General features: G+C 42.6%; 1 protein-coding gene across 1 annotated transcript; it reads right to left on the bottom strand.

Annotated features, from left to right (window-relative positions):
• Positions 1 to 11: 11 nt before the first annotated feature.
• LOC121590003 lies at positions 12 to 16,478 on the bottom strand. Its single transcript, XM_041909319.1, has 6 exons — positions 15,553 to 16,478; positions 3,835 to 4,485; positions 3,556 to 3,669; positions 3,342 to 3,473; positions 298 to 694; positions 12 to 219 (listed from the first exon to the last, which is right to left on the bottom strand). Exons 2-6 carry the CDS (start codon positions 4,211 to 4,213, stop codon positions 12 to 14), a joined length of 1,230 nt encoding a protein of 409 aa, XP_041765253.1. The 5' UTR covers positions 4,214 to 4,485; positions 15,553 to 16,478.
• Positions 16,479 to 17,329: the final 851 nt, after the last annotated feature.

The raw sequence follows: 17,329 nt of genomic DNA, 5'->3' as shown, positions 1-17,329 counted from the left end.
CATCTCGCATCTCACAGTTTGCGGGCGTGCACGAGTTTATTGATGTCGTTAAACGTGGTAACCATGGCTGGATTCGATAGGTCCTTGTAGCCGGTACATTCCTTGTAGTGCGCATCACAATCCACCCCATCCTGGCCGTCCTTGGCCGCTCGCATATACTTGAAGAATCGCAGTATGTCTGGATTATCATTGGTAGGCTTTCGAAGCTCATCCAGCTCCCTAACAAGACACGATGATTTGGTTTAGTATTAGTCGAAGAATAGTCAAAGAGATAAATTTCCATCACCAGCTTCATACCTGCTCAGTTGGGCCGAGATGAGATTGCTGTACGGTGCATATTTGGCCGGATTAGCGTACATTAAGCAGACGAGCCGCTGCCGGCACTGTTCCTCCTTGTTTGACAAACCCATCTGGGCAAAGATGGCGTCCAGCCGCGACAATAGCGGACTGTAGAACGGATCGTAGTTCGTGAGCAGCAAACTACTGCTTGGGATGTCGTGGAATATTTTGAAGTCATTCTTCGCCGACTGCTGCTTCCGCCGGTTCGCCGCCTGGACCATAGATGGGCCAACGTACGTCACCCGTCCACCACCATAGCCCAGCCGGGACAGAGCGTTCGCTGCGTTGGTGTGTGCACCCATCGAAGCAGGATCGTACACGTATGAGTTGTAGCTGGTACCGGATGCGTGAGTGTCTAGTATTGGAGAAAGAGCGTGTTAATATCCGTAGTAAATAACTTCACATGGACGTTTTGTTGAAATGATTGAAAACCATCTAGGGTGCATGTGCAAAATGTTGAGAAATGATGCTGAGAAATTAGCTTTGAAAAAGTGTGTAAAAAACTGTGCACAGGTGGTTTTACGATACCAGCCACATTTGTTTTGTTATATGTACAGTCAGTCCAAAAAGTATTCAGCTAGCTGAATATTTTATAGAAAAGGGCGAATTATGGCCGCAATACGTATTGGGCGATAAAAGTAATGATGAGGTTTGATAAAGGGGCCATCAATACAAACGTTTTGCTAAAAGATAAGCATTTGAATAGTGCAATAGCAACCAAAATACATAAAAAACTAAAAAAAAGTCGTTTGATGGGCGCGCAAAAAGTATTCTTCCATCTAGCTTTTTAATTATTTACGCTGGACAAACAGTACGTAGAAGTGAATTAAATTTATTATTATCAACCTGCTGATGACTTCCTTCTAAATAAATGCATTTCTGTTGTTTCAATTGCACTTCAAGCGGTCATAGAGGCACTAAAGGCAGGGGAGTTAAATGAATGGAGCATGATGACGAAAATCGTATCTTAATCCTATGCATAACCTATCCTACCCATTTTTGAAGGTTACAAAATGTGTGGGAGGCCTCGTTCCTTCATTTGATCAGAGTTTGGCCATTTTTCTGACACTAATTGTGTGACAAACTGCCATGTAAGCAGCCATCCTTGACGGTTAATCTAACGAAAGAAGCGGTTTATTGTCCAAAAAATCAAATTATAGCTGGAAAAATGATTCAAATTGATAGGAGACGAGATGGAGAAACATATTCATGCAGTTTTTAAGTACTTTGAGTCCGAGTTCTGAGAAATTTTACTTAAAATTCACACGGTTCAAGAGCAGTCGAGCTGGAGAACATACAGAGCATTGTCATTTGCCCGAAACACCAAACCAGCTGAAACTAAACTGATGGAAATGATTTAGTATACTCTCAATATGATATCAGTTACCATTTTTTCAATGGAACTTGGCCACGTAGTCCGTAAATGCAATATTTCTACCCAGTGGCGGATTTAGGGTGTTGGGTGCCCTAAGCGTTAAAAGGAGAAGAGGCCCCCCGGTTGGTGTCGAGCGGGGGGGGGGGGGGGGGGTGCATATTGAGACTACTGTACACACTGTTCTATATGCTGGAATTACCATACACGGGGCCCCTACATTGACGGGGCCCCCCGCGGCCGCTCAGTCCGCGCACCGTTAAATCCGCCACTGTTTCTACCAGAGAATAATTGGAACATGTCTTGTATGATGAGTGGATCAAAAATACGCCATTTTAATGGTTCAAATGAGGTCTTGCGTTGTCCAAGTAGTCACCAATAGTCATAAATGCAATAAGAAACAAGATCAGGACATTTTTTGATTCCATAACCTTTGTTTTCATACACATATTACGCCAAAAGTCTGATAGACGAATACTTTTTGCGCACCAATCAAATGACTTTTTTTTAGCTTTTTTTTAATAATTTATTTGTTATTGCACTATTTTAATGCTCATTTTTAGCAGTATGTGTTTATTGATGGTCCTTTTATCAAACCTCATGATTACTTTTACCACCCCATACCTTTTGCGGCCATAATTCGCCTGCAAAATATTCAGCTAGACGAATACTTTTTGGACTGACTGTAGTTTGACAGTTGGCAGCAGAAATGATGTCAAATCCCTATACAAAACCACACGGCAAACTAGCCTGAGATTTTCAGCCTACATCATTTTAGCCTGAAAAATATGTAAACATACGCCAATTGTTGGCAAGCTCGATCAGGTTAGCTTTAGAAGGATTGATTTTTTTAGCTGAAGCATACATGTTGTATCAAGAAAGGCTAAGAATTGTTTACATCGAAATTTTCAAGTTTATTAAAAGTACTAAAACCCATTTCAAACAGAAACGATGACAATAAAACGGGTTTAAACGAGTGCATCGTCGTGTGTACACAAAACATAAGGATGAAATCCGTTGCGCCCCAGTAGGATGCTGATACTTTTTAAAAAATATTTTATTTTTCAATTACGACGTATCGAAATGGCACCTTTTGTGTTATAAACGCTTTAACAAAAGGTAATTAAAATTTTATAAAAAGAAAATTGACTTGTTTAATTTTAATTTTCTTTAAAGATTGGGAGTAATTTTTTTTTCAACTATATAAAACGTGTAATTGCCGGTCTCGTGATACGGCCGTCAACTCGTACGACTTAACAACATTCCCACTTGTTATCAAATTACTTCCCAGTGCCATTTACGCCAACACCAAACTAATTACCCGAAAAACTTTATTTTTATTTCCATTTTAATTTCATTAGTTCTATCAGTACTGCTTTGTAAAGGTTTTCTTTCTCGTCCACATGGAAATTGCAAGAATAATTGAGGAAAACTACAATAAATGTTACGCTATCAAAAAAAGATACACTTATCAACGGGAAACCATTGTAATCATAAAAAGTGATTCAAATTGTCCAATCGTTGGGAACACGAATAAGACAAATAAAGCTAAATCATGTTAACTAGGAGAGTTAAATCAACGGTTACCCATCTTTGTAATTAAAACAATGGGAAACGCAATCTAACTTACCGTCCGGAGGCAGATAGTTGTTGCCATCGTTCATTCCAAAGTCGTGATCCGCATTGTAAGAGGTAGTGTCCTTGAAGTCCAAGTCGTCCACCGTCTGTACCGGATGGGATAATCCAGACACTGACGAGAGGCCTGCAATGCAATTACGAGATGGAATCAAAGGATACAGCTGACCATGGCATCCCGGCAGGCCCAACGTCACGTGCATTCTTACCTTTGCCCACGATCTTGCCGAGCGAACCGATGATGCTCGGGAGAAACATCATGATCAGTACGGTTTTTACTACCTGAAGTCCAATCATGACCGGCCAGAGTAATTTCTTCATGCCTGCAATGTATCGAGAGTTGTTGCACATGAAATCTGCTTAGTACTGTTTAGAAACAATCTCAAGGAACAAAGTCAGCAAGCATTCTCGTTCTGGCACACCAAACATGAAATGTCATAGAACGATAACGCATGTTAATGTTGTTCCTTGGAATGTGGTCTACTTACCTTTGAAGAAAAACAATCGTCCAGCCTCAGGGGTCTTTGCTGACGCCCGGCTTTGTACGGCATCTGCAGCCGTACCGAGCAGCCGAGCAACACCCTTAATGATAGTTCGATCAAAGTTGCTGAGCGTCGCGGAGGCATTGCTCGGTCCGGCTGCAGGTTGCCAATCGAGCAGCGTAGTTTCAAGTAGATTCCTCGAATTTCGGCTGAACCAGTCGCCAACGTAGTCTGTAAGGGCGTCCTCAAATTGTACCAGCTCGTTTGGCTGTGAGCTGGTAGTTTGATTTTCACTAGCAGTCGCTCGGGTTTGATTAATACCGACCATTAGCAGCAGTATACCACTGAGCGCCATCGGACGGGACAGCTGCCTAACGGTTACCATTATCAAAGGCGCAAACTTGTTGTTTTATGTTATAGATTACTTTAAAAATACGTGCAACTAATTACTCTGCCTGGGTTTGTGTTTCATATGCCGTAAAAGAATCCTTGATATCACGAACGATAGTTTATAGATTCTTCTTTTAAGTTTTGTTTTCGTTCAGTTTTATCAGCCCTTTCTGTTGAACGCACCATCGGCAACGGATTGAATAACCCAAACAATTTGCTAGTCAAACTTTTCTCGACCTTCAGTCACTGGACTGATGTGAGCAGATTCTGTTGAAATGAAAAAAAAAACAGTATACCATAAGTAATTGTTATCAACACACAATCATGGTTGCATGAAAGCAGGTGAAGAATTTACGAGCAGGCTCACGGAAATAAGACGAACAAGGGAATAGTCGCAATGAACAATAGGACAGCGATACGAGTGAACCGTTGTTGTTGCTAAACACGAATGAAAAAAAATCTGGCCGCATTGCAGAAGTTTGTGTTTAACAAAATTAAAGGAAATTGGAACGAAAAGCAATCTATGGTTGAAATTAAATTACAGCAACACAAAGCAATTGATAATAAACTTTTCTTGCACGATGTTTTTTATGTTTTAAATTATTTTCAGATAAAAAATAGTCCGTAATAAGGCTATTACCGATGTAACGCAACCTTTCTAAATGTATGAAATAAAAGATTTATAGCAAAATGACAGGAGGGTCGCTTATTATTCCACTGGATTGTACTGGATTGCAAAGCAAATGTGTACAGGTATTGATGTTTTGCAAGAACAATATAAACATGTTAAATTACTTGATTAGCTATTTTGTTCATGCAGCTAGATTGGCTATGAAACACAAGCTGGTGAGTATTTTGTTCTTCAGGCAAATTCAAAGCATCTCACCATTAATTAGGCTATTCAAAGCATCTCACCATTAATTGAATGCTGAATGCTGCGAACTGGATGGCAAACTATTTTTTAGGTGTAGTGCTGCATAAATCAACACTTAATACACATGAAAAAGTAAATGATTCAACGTGGAGCAAATGTGGAGTAAGTTTTACGTGAGTCGCAAAATGAAAGTCGCCCAATATTGGTTATTCTCCAACACTACTAAGCGTGGGATTTTGTTTGTCTGTTTTCAGATGCTTCAAAGAATGAAATTTTGTGATTATTAAGATTATTGCTGGACAATTTTAAGCAATTTGTTATTCGAACTGAATCGGGGAGATACTGAAAATACTTTTTTTTGATCAAGATACGTGGATCATTATGTTGCAAAACATTGATGTTTGCAAATCGATCAATGCACGACAAGTAAACAGGTAAAAATTTCTGATGTTGAAAAAATAATTTATTTTTGAAATCATCTTTGTTGCTATCGGAAGACGAATGCTACTTAAAACTGCCAGATGGAAAAACTAGAGATGATGAGCGAAACTTAGTAAAAAAACAATTCATGAAAACTGCAACAGATATTAATTTAATTGAATAACCAAACACATGTGTACAAGATAGCATGAGATGCATGCTAAATACTTGTGGTAATATGTAATGAGGCAAAATATTACACGTCATTATAAATGTAGGATAATTCTATGCATAAATGAGGACAGCAAGAAAGAATGAAATAGACAATAACCGTGGGATTAAAGGAATAGATAGAAATGCTTTATAATCCATCAATTAATTATTTTAGGTTAGTGTCATGTGTTAAATATTTGCTATAAGTAGTATGATCAGAAACAATAAACGATAGTCGGGATAATTCATTAAAGCGTTTAGATGTATTCCAAGAATCGTTATTTATTTAATATGTTTGAGCAATACGGCAAAGCTGGCCCCCCTGAAAAAAGACGAATATGGTTTTGTTTCATATATTTGTTAATCTTGTATAAAACAGGACACGATGCATAATTACAAATGCAATGAACATTTTAAATATAATTAAAACAATGTCCCTATATAAATGTAAACAAACAGTTCTTTACATACAAACTATTTATAGTATCCATAATGGGGTTGACATGATACAACTTTATTTCTTCAATGTAATACATTATTCAAGTGAATCATACCATCTATAGCTCATCCAATCGATATTATTCTCATCCGATTGAGGAAGGCTTGGATATACTTAATAACCGTGAAAGTAAATGAAAGTTTTATTATTACCAGTGATAGTACGAGTACTATCGGATTATTTACCTTTCTGAGAATGTGTATTCATTTATCCGTACAAACAACATTGTCGATGCATTGTTCATTGAAAACTATTAAGTGTGCTGATGTTTTTGTTGTATTGTTGGATTGCGAAAAACACTCTTCATTTTGTGTATATTAAGAGACGAATGAAACTCATACTCCCTAATGTGCATCAACATAATGACATTCGAGCATCCGATACACTTTAATCAATTAAAGTTACTTGGTTGCAACGATATAGTTAGAGCAGTGGAAAAAAACATAAAAGTATAGATTTAAAGTTGTTCATTATATGATATAAACCTTACCATCTAGTATGATGTACTTATAATATGTATATTAAACAGCATCAATATGGTCTGCCCGGACGTACTCAATAACGAATGTGCAGAAAAAGAAGGCATGTTTTACTGCAGTAAATTAAAGTGCGCTCATACTGGAGTGTGATTAAAGTGTAATGTGTAGTTGCATTAATTTCCCTTTCATACATAAAAGCCGCAAAACAACAGTGGCACATAGTGCATCTGCGTTGTATTTTTAACATTCCCCTCGACTACATCGATTTGTGTAAAGGAATGCACCGTACGCGCCGAAGAGTGCATTAACACCTCCAATAAATGAATAAAAATAAGTAACAAATGCTAAACATACTGAAACCCTGCACACCCATACACACACACACACATAGGCAAACACAATACGATGATTACGAATTGCGTCGAAATGGAAATCAGTCACCATTGCACACACGCAGGGAATGCATTTCACCCACGAAGAAATGCAGCACTGTAATGGTTTTCATATCCAATGCTATTGCGGTTAACGGTAGGAGACGGTTCCTTACCGTACGAGGTTGAGAAGCTTGTGAGTATGTTTCAATGACTCGACTCGGTGAATCTCTGCATAAGAATGTGCAATTTTTGTTTTTCTCTTTGGCTTTTCTTTCATTCTTTGATACATTTCATCTACGATCACAACCAAAAGTCATACGCCAATTGATATAAGCTTGGACGCTTTCTTTCAAGGACAACGGTTCTTTCACGAAAATAACAAAAAAAAAAAAAAAACATGCAACCATCCCCGGAAAAAGACCCCTTAATTTGGAAGACACAAATCATCAGTTCAACCACCGGTTAGGCAGTCCGTTGCAGAACCGTTGGCCTCTCAAAAGGGGACGAATGGTATGATTTGCCGCTTCTTCGCAGTGGGCTCCCGCATGATTATCAGAGCGGAAATCTTCACCCCGATCGTACGTACTGGGACGCAACCGGACGGGGCAAGAACCGGGCGATACGATTGATGACCCGCACTACACTTCGATGGCACAATTTCCCTCTTGGTACGACGATCCAGCAGTGCCAGTCCAGATTCGAATCGCCTTCAAATAGGTCGTGGTTGCTCCCAATTTTCTGATCGAACGCGATCATTCATTGCCAAAAATTGAACGCTAAACGGGCGAGCATTTATGCTCATTTGCTCCCCAATTAGCCCGGTTTGATAAAATCATTCTCCCTACATCTCTGTCTGTTCGTATTTTCCTTCTTTGTTTTGCTCAAAATGATCCAGTTGACCGACGGTTATGCGTGCTGGTGGATGGTGTGTATTTGCTACTTCGTTCTGTGTTTATTGTTTTATGAAAAAATATGAAAGATATGAAAAATAAAGTCAAGATGCTATTACAATATTACGTTGAATTGAATGAATGAGATTTAATAAAATTGGAAAATTACCATTGCATAACATTATGCTACTTATGGTAACTCCAAAACTAGTATCATACAATACAAATTTGAAAATAGCTGTTCTTCGTGTTCTTTTAATTGCATTTTAATTTGCAATAAGTGACAACAAAAACTTATAACGTATTTGCATTTGGCAACACGTTGGCATAAATAATCGATTTTGCAGCATTCCTCGTAAGCTCTTTTGTGAGGTTTATTTTTGAACCTTCGGTAGTATAATACTGTCGTTTTTAAATCATATTTCAGCAATAAAATATTACATTACATTAAGAAGTAGAAAACACATAAAACATAAAATTAGAAAATTTATGAAAATGTGTTGTACATACTCGGTTGCAAAGAAAAAGCATTGCTTGGGTAGGAGATATCTATAGAGAAAATTGTGTCAACACAAGAGCGCTCTTTTCCAGCAAAATGAAACTTTAAGCCACTGAAAAAAAGAAGATAAACGTCCGGAAGTAATATGTCCTACGATGCACCAACGGCCAGGCCAGTTTTGCATCTCGGCCACACCTTGCCCTGCGGTATCGTGTATCATTTGTGACTCATTTTTCCTGGCACTTTCTAAAACACAACCTAGTAGGGACTGCATCTGAAGGCTTGTCATGAAGAAGCACACATGTAATTTCAGGTTCGCGATCCGATCGAGAAGCTTTTACACGCTGTCGACATCACCACTTCCACATTGGGCTACAAAACAGCACCAACAAACAAGCAAGTGATTCGATTCGATCCGGCCCAATCACGCACAGCACAAAGTGGCTGCTGAGTGGCTCTATTCGGAGAGTTTCCTTTTTCACCGGATTTGTTTTGGTTGCTCTCCACCAACGCACCAACGCATCGTGCGCTGCCTTTTGTACGGCAACACATTTTCCTTCCTCGGTGGTGTATGGTAATTTGCACGCGTTTACCTTTTTTCGTGTCGAATCAATCGAGCCATCGAATGTTTTCGACAGTGGTAGCGCAACCGGCTACCGGCAAAGGAACCGAACTAAGCTAATGGAAGCTTCGCTGCAACATCCACCCTCCCGCAGTCGGGAAAGTTACCATCAATGGTACATAGTAGCTTGCTGGTGAACGAGCTTGCAGCCAAGTGTCGGCAAAAGTGGGTGAAAAAAGCCGGTGAAACTGTTACGCTACTCAGCGTCCACGCCATCACGCTCGGCGGCCTTTACTAGGCCATGTCGATTAGGCCGGGGGACCGGGCTGGCAAATGGTCGCTGTGCATGCCGCGCCGGGGTATGGCGCATTTTCCCTCGTCATTGTCAGTTTTCCCTTGCGTCATGGCACCGAAGTGTGTGACGATATGGGTGCCGTGCATCGACGCATCATGCTCATCAAAGGCAGACAGCAGGCGCCTTGATGTTGCTGCAGCGAGATGCCTCGCCTAATGTCGCCTAACCGGCAGGGCGGCTGCCGAGAAATCGAAAGGTGGCTTCAATTAAACACGGCACAACTAAGGTTAATTGAGCTAATAGAAAGCGAAACACGACAGGCAAGCTACGGTTCGGGGACGAAAGGTGAGTGGGAGGAGAAATGAGTGAAGACTAGCAGGGTAAGAAAACACACACTCACACATAAGTACTTGAAGCAGAACCAGCTGGCAGGTTGACGCAGACAGGAAGATGGGATGCAAATTAGCTTCATCCGCTCTTCCGCCGTTTGATGGGATTGGTTGAAGCATACACACCGTTGACCGAATTTCAATCGACAGTGAAAACAAGGGTGTTTGTTGGCAGTTTTGTTTTCAATATTAATGTGAAAAGGGAAATTTTTGCGATCAATAAAACGCTAGATAATGAAGAAAATGACATCATTACTAAATAAACAATGCACACGTACACAAAAGAGTGGCTGCGATGTGTTTATATTTCAAATACGTATTTCGAGATTCGTTCCGTTCTAAACATCGGCTGAACTATTGGAAATTCATTAATAAATCCAACAAACACGCCCACTTCCCATGCACTTTATCATTATCCAATTTATCATTTACTTAAATCTCATTCATTCTAATAAAAGGGTAATAACATTATCGTCGCCAAAGCAATATGTAGTATTTAATAAAATGGTACAGTTTGACCCAAGCTTTTTTATAATATTGCAGCGCAAACTGGTACGATGGACAAACATTTATGTTTTTGTCCCTTTTCTCCATCACATCCCTATTTTCAAACTGTTTTTCACAGGCAATTTTTGTTGCGAGGCGGTGAAATTGAATCATCGCGCACTCTTTACTCTCGATAAAGCAATATTGGGATATGGACACAGAGCACGCAAAAAAATGTCGCTTTCTGCCAATCTTCTCTGTTCTACAGAGTTACAGGTTTCTTTCAAAGTCGCACAATGCACCGGTGCGACATTGAAATGCAATTCGTGTCACCATTCTTTGCAAAACGAGCGTATTTTTGAACGGAATCATTCGAGGCGTGCTGCGTTAAAGATAAATCAATTCCGCATACAACGATTCAGCGAAATACCAGGAAGTAAAACCCAAAGCTTTCCCAGATATCCTGTGACACAGAAATCGTACCGGTAATCCATAATGCAAAATGATGGTCGTGATTCAGGACGCAGCCCGGCGACCAGGATGTTGACTGGGTTGCGTGACCTGATAAAAGGGGGCCTTACAGAGCGGTTTGCAGTCGGCATCGGACTATTCGGGTCCGGAAATTCAATTAGTCTGACTGTTGCAACTCTACTTCGACGTTTGTTGAGGGTGTTCATCAGCCACACTGTTCCGCACGATCCGACTACTGAAGCAGGATGTTCATCGTAGGCGAAACTAAAAGCGCGGGTAAAAATAAGACGTAAAAGTGAAAGCCTCCAGCAGTGGCGCGACAGTCAACACGCCATGCCATCTTTGCCAAACGCCCGGTGTGGAGCGAACCGGCGGAAGCTACGTCCCACGAAGGAGGGAAGGTATTTGTGACATTCAGAAACCGGTTTTCCGGTTTGTGGACCAGTTGTGCATGTTGCCAAGAGATGGCCGTGGCGTCAGTTTTCGGGACGTAATCTTGGTACTGGGAGAAATTTGTTTGCTCAAACAAAACTTGCACGGAATGGTATTCACTTTCGAATAAGCGAAGTCAGCATCCCACCATTCCGCCCTCTCCCTGTTTCTCACCGCCATACACACACAAACGCGTGAGCAGTTTAGATGGAAAGTGACTCTCCTGACCTTCCATCGAACTAACGTTTCCGTCATCTTTCATCGAGGGCGCCCTGCAACATTGGGGCGGAAGTATGGAAATGCTATGGTAAGGTTCACGTTTTTCCTTTTCCGTCCACTCCGGCGCGGGGCCGTTTTTGCATGCACGGGTCGGCATATTTTATTTCATTTTTAAGTCAAACTTCTTCTGCAGACAGGCTTCATTACGTGACTAGAAACTGTAACTACCAGTGCTTCATCTTTGGTTGCCCTTTTTACCTAGGATGGCCACATATCGCTCACTATGATAGCCGATCCCAGTCAAACGGGCTTTTGGGGCAAATGTTTGCTTGGCTTTTTTTTCTCTTTAGTGCATCATGGGGAGATTGAAGTGAGTGAAAAACTCAATTTGTAAAGTATGCTGACAGCGATGATACGGAATGGTAGTTCAATGTTTGTTTGTTCCCTGTGGAAGCAGCTTTTAAGTGGTTGCCTGTGAACAACTTAACTATCAAAGTGTATCTGTGCGCAAAGTGTTAAAGAGTAAAGTTGTAAACCACGACTTTAAAGTTGATTGTTCAGCTAGTCATCATTTATACATTCAAACATTACGCCAGCGGTTTAGGATAGGACGAGCTATGGCTACAATATAAGCCTTACACAATGTATAATCCTATTGGAACATTATCCCTGAAACTAATATGGCTTAAACACAGGGCTCATACGCCAAGCAAATGGGTTTAATCGGCCTTTGGCCAGTCGTTTGGATTGTAGAGCACGTTGTCGTGAAGTTAATGCTAACGCTTGATAAATATACAAACACATGCAGGCATTATCACACATTCTAATGAGCATCCTTCCAAGCCTTCCGTTTTACAGCCACTCCATAGCACGAGAAAACAAAGATAGTAAAAGTTTAATTACTCTCATGGCGTCGTAAAACGCGCTACAGTTATACGCCAAGTAGAATCTAAACGGGCTGTGGCCCCGACTACTTAACTTCATTTGAACCGAGCATATTGTCCCCAGCAAGACCTAGGTTACCCACTCAGGCCCGGAAATTGATGGTTTATTGACATCTGTACTTCAAACATGGATTCCTCCCCCCGGGCAGGCTGCAAACTAATTGCCGATCGGGTGGAACGTTTAGTAAAGCGGGAGGTCAAAAAGGGATGACCGACAGCTTCGGATTTGATATGGCCGAGCGTTGAGCCCGCATCAGAGCTACTCAACCTTACAACACAATCCAGCACCCTGAACTGCGTATAAACTTTTCGCCCATTTTGCACGTCCCAGTCTGCTGTTTGCACGGTTGTCTCCTTTACGGGCAATGTCATTGTGTCACCGTGTACCATCGACAACTAGAGCTGACCCGAGCAAATGGCCTAAACTCGCTAGCACTTGTGAAAATTTGTGATTATCGGCCACGGGAGACAAGCGCCGTACGCCGAAACGCACCCCGAATGTTTATGTACCGCAAACAAACGCACGCTCGCGACGGTCCGGTCGCTTTCTGCTGGGCGGTCAGGCTGTTTCGCATAAAATCCCATCGCACCGGCAGAAGTGGCGAATTATTATTCGCCTGGTCAGGCGATATCGTAAATTAGATTTTTACCTCTCCCCGGTACCCAGATCGCCGGACCTTTTGGGGGCTGATTTTTATTTGGCTCCTTTCGCTAGCCAATCGCGTCAGTTGTGTATTTTTCCCTTCCCTTGATTTTGGTCACGATCCGAACGAGGAGGAAAGGTGAGCCGCTCTACTGCTTCGCTACTACTTATCAGCGCTTAATGCTTCGCTGACTCCTACCCTGCTGCTGTTCGCCCCATTCTTCTCTCCGGCCATTCACCGACCGACCGACCGACCGGCACATAGCGGGTCACTCTGACTTTGGTTACCCAGTTTTTCTTCCTCTTCTCACTCGTTTTCATGGCTCCCCGCAGGGGATGCGTGTAATATTTTGGAAGATTTTATGAGGTCGGAGCGGTTTTTGGTGCCACGCGTTTTTCTTCCCTGACGTCCCTAGTTATCGATCTGTGCCAACACCGCACACTGAACCCGAGGGGCGCTGTTTGGGAGCATGTGCGATCGCGCTACTGAAACTGTTTCTCGTTCCGCATATCTCAATGTGCCACTCGGCCTCAAAAGCTCACCAAAAAAATGAACCCACCGAACAAATGCAAAGTATCCCGCATGCAACGGCCCAGATGCCAACGGCGCTAAATCACGCTGACACATATTTCGGGTCCGTTTGGTGCGATTCGCGTAACTCGAAATTCTCAGCTCTCATCCCATAGAAAGACCTGTTGGACACCCGGATGCTCGTTCCACGAAAATGTCGAGCTTTGGGGTAGGGTTGACTGCTACATCCGGCGTAGCGTAGGGGTTGGGAGAAATTCGAGCAACTTCAAAGCTTCAATGCTGACCTGGATGATCCCGATGACGACCAGTCCACAAACCTCAAACCCGAACCCCTACATCCGGAATGAATTTCATCGATTCTAGCATCTTCGGCACATCAAAGTCGTGCGTAAAGGAACGTTTCAAAACAACAACAGGCGAGGCCAGCGAACGGGACGGATAAATTGTTTCCGAAATGTGTGGCAAGGATAGAATGTAATAAACGGTACACGGTATTGATAATTTCTCTTTGCCACGTGACACATTGTTTAAAAAATGTGTAGAAAAATGAACATAAAGCGGTTCTGATTCTGCGCCTGAGATTGAGTCTTTCTAAATCCTCTAAAGCAACCAACTCGGTTGGCAGCTGTGATTTTGTCGATAAACTAAAACCTTGACCAAGTACATAAACCTCTCATTTATTTACAAAAACTTTATTTTCCATAGCGTTTGCATCGTCATTCCAGTATCGAAGCCATGCCTTTGTGATGTTATTTACCATCAAAGATCCAATCCCTCTTTCATCTACGCAATGAGACGACGATGCGGCAATTCGGTACGTGAAGATGGCAGCGCGAAAAAGTAATGGTTGGTAGCGTAAATCGATTACCCTACAAATGAATGCTATTTTCGTCTGCAGCCACACTGGAAGCATCCATACCCAACTGATTCCTCCTTGCAAATGTGTAAAGGAAGCATCTTCCCACGCCTTCATGAAACATTAAAGAAACTCGCATTCGTCCTCAACCAACTCTGGCTTCAGGCAGCGCATAAGCAAGAATGTGTGCCACTTTCGATCAGGACATTTGCTGACGCTACGCACGCAGTTCACGGATTTGCCGTACGCACAGGGAAGGCCTAACGCGTGAATCGAAAAGGAAAGCCATAGTAGTGGAGAAAAGAAATTCCGATAAAGTCTGCCAGCAACAGCAACACTGCCAGGACGGTGTTGTCCTGTCTCCAACAGTTCCCCTATATTGGCTTTCTTCTGGAAACAGGTTTTTTCTGCAACTCCAATTGCTCATCTTCATCGTTGCTGGTGAGACTTGGCCGTCCAGGATGAAGTTGAGATGGAGTTAATGGAGCCAACGATGAGTGCAGCCACAGGTCAATAGCGTCTTCGGTATTCCATACATGTTAATGTTACGGTTTGTACAATTATTTGTGTAAGTGTTTCCCCCTTTCAACCTCATCTCACTGATTGAAATATATTCAATTACATCGAGTTATGTGCGGTATAGAACAAACTCCAGGTCATTCGTTACGATAAAGGATCTTAAGAGGACTGCAAATGTGTATCATCGGAACGTTATCATAGTGTAGGCAGCGGAGGGCATGGTGATAAGTAGTTCACAAAAAGACATACCTTCCGGCAAGCATGAAATAAGCTCATTTTATGTCTTCTTACAAACCCGAGCAATGAAATAAATGAGTGAATGATGAATGAATGATGATTTACTGAATGATTTACTTCACATTGTATTTTAGTTGAGCATTGCAAACCACTGACTTAAGACATTGACAAACCATCAATGGGCTGCCAATGTCAGGAACGTGTTTTATTCGACCAATGTGACATGATCAATGACAAATCAAATCCGCAATATGCCACTGTTGAGAACATTTCGTGCGTTCCGGTGAATATATTGCTATATTACTGCAGCGCTGTTCGTTAGCAGAAATTCAAGGAATTCGTTCGTTGTGTACTATACGTCATTTTTCCTCCAACAGAAAACATCCAACCCGCATGCTTTATAGTTAGGTCGTCTTGCACAGGTAGGCAGGTGGGTCGCGATACAACTACAACACATGAACGGGGTTGAATAGGGGCAAAAGAGTGAAATAATAAAAATACCCGTATCGACAGCAACCGCAAACAGTGACAGCTCCAGGGTGCGTTGACGTTGATAACGTATTCTTTTTTTTTTCTCTCTTCAACTGTCGTCGCTTTGAATCAATGCTCTTTGCGCTCCAGGAAGCTTTCGGTTCAATTCTCAGTCCTCGCTTGGTTTCGGAGTTGTAGAACGGGCTCCTGACAATCACTATCGCCAGAATCGACTGTCACTTGGCAATGGTGGTCATCACTATAGAGATCAAACTATCGGGTTCGGGTATCGGCTTTCGATATCCCAATTCGATTGCAACTTCATTTACCGCTTGAATGCACTTTCACACACTACACAGCCGTGCACTTTCTCGATTGAGCTTTTTCTGATCCTTTTCTCCCGTTTCGTTCTCTCTCTTTATCGCTCTCACATCCGCTATCTCTTCTCTTTTCTTTGTACGTACTGAGGTACTTTTATTGCTAACTTTTTTCGACAGGAGCCGATGATAACCTCACTGTAATTCACACACCATCACACAGTCGTGTTGCGCAAATCAAACACCTGCAAACATCAATTTCTTTGTGACACACGAGGGCGAGTTCACCGACACTAGTACGCGCCACGCACAATTTGCACCTTTCACTTCCGTTTCAATCCGGTTTGAATTATGCACGAAAAAATCACCACTCCCTTAAGGTGTTGGGGTTTCCTCGCGTCTCTCGAAAGCGGTGCACGATAGAATACTGCTAGCAGCGCCAGATAACGAGCGAGAGATATAGAGAAAAAGAGCGCGCACGACAGAGGGGAAAGCAAAAACAACAAAAGCACCGTTTAGTGAAGTCACGCACGCGATCACCCACTCTACCACTGACTGCTACGGTGCCACGGATTTGCCGGGTTTGCAAGTGTAGGTCGCACGTACGTATATGCGGCGCAGACGTCTTACTTCGACCGATTTCTCCAGCCAAATAAATCCGGTCGCACCGTTGGGACGATCGCGAGCTCCGAACCGATCAGTCGCTCGCACTCCCGTTTCCCGAGAGCGCTTGGTACGATCGCGGTGCACCGTTGGCGTCGGCAAGAGTGTGCTGCGAGCGAACACACAGTGCTTCACTGCAGAGGAGAGAAAGCAGCCTCCCAACCAAAACAAGATAAAGAAAGGTGGCCAAACACTGCAGTGGGCTAGGGGCCGCTTGAATGCATGTCGTCATCGTTGTGAGAGCAGGGTGGTTTGCTCCACGATCGCACGCTCGTCTGTTTGCTGTCTTTAGAGGCACCAGGAGAGACGCTTCTCAGAACTGCACCCGTGAGGGGGTGAGTTTTCCGGTTTACCGGACACCAGATGTTTACAGTCACGCTGACGTCAACGACACACATGGGAAAGAAAATGAAGTCCGAGAATCCGACCCCACCAAACTCAGAAGCTGCGAGGAATGTTAATCTCATCTTCCCAAACCCGACGGCACTAATGAGCAGATGCAGGAGGAGTGGAGAGTGGCGGCTACCTCAACGCGCTGTTTGCTTTCTGACCAATCGAGGGGAGGGGGGGGGGGGGTGCTATTCGGTAATGCATTAGCCGCATCATCATAATAAGCGGCGAAGCATTTGAAAGTAAAAAGAAAAATCCGCACCAGTCGCTAGGCAGAGGTGAAAAAAGCCATCTTCATACCATACAAAAACGATGGTAATAGCTTACACAAACGAAGCAGCGAGTAGCATAAGATAGGCGGGAGTGAAAAAAAATGAAGCACTCCCGCAAAGCTTTCACATCATACCGGATCATCAGCGTGTGTCGTCGGCAACGGG

This window comes from Anopheles merus, chromosome 2R (genome assembly GCF_017562075.2).
Source record: "Anopheles merus strain MAF chromosome 2R, AmerM5.1, whole genome shotgun sequence".
Classification (NCBI taxonomy): domain Eukaryota; kingdom Metazoa; phylum Arthropoda; class Insecta; order Diptera; family Culicidae; genus Anopheles; species Anopheles merus.
This window is presented reverse-complemented; position numbering and strand designations above follow the sequence as displayed.

Coding starts and splice junctions, on each gene's coding strand:
- LOC121590003 (XM_041909319.1), bottom strand. CDS start 4,213: ATGGTAACCGTTAGGCAGCTGTCCCGTCCGATGGCGCTCAGTGGTATA. Junction 3,670..3,834: donor ACGATTGTTTTTCTTCAAAG/GTAAGTAGACCA, acceptor GATACATTGCAG/GCATGAAGAAATTACTCTGG. Junction 220..297: donor ATCTCGGCCCAACTGAGCAG/GTATGAAGCTGG, acceptor GTGTCTTGTTAG/GGAGCTGGATGAGCTTCGAA.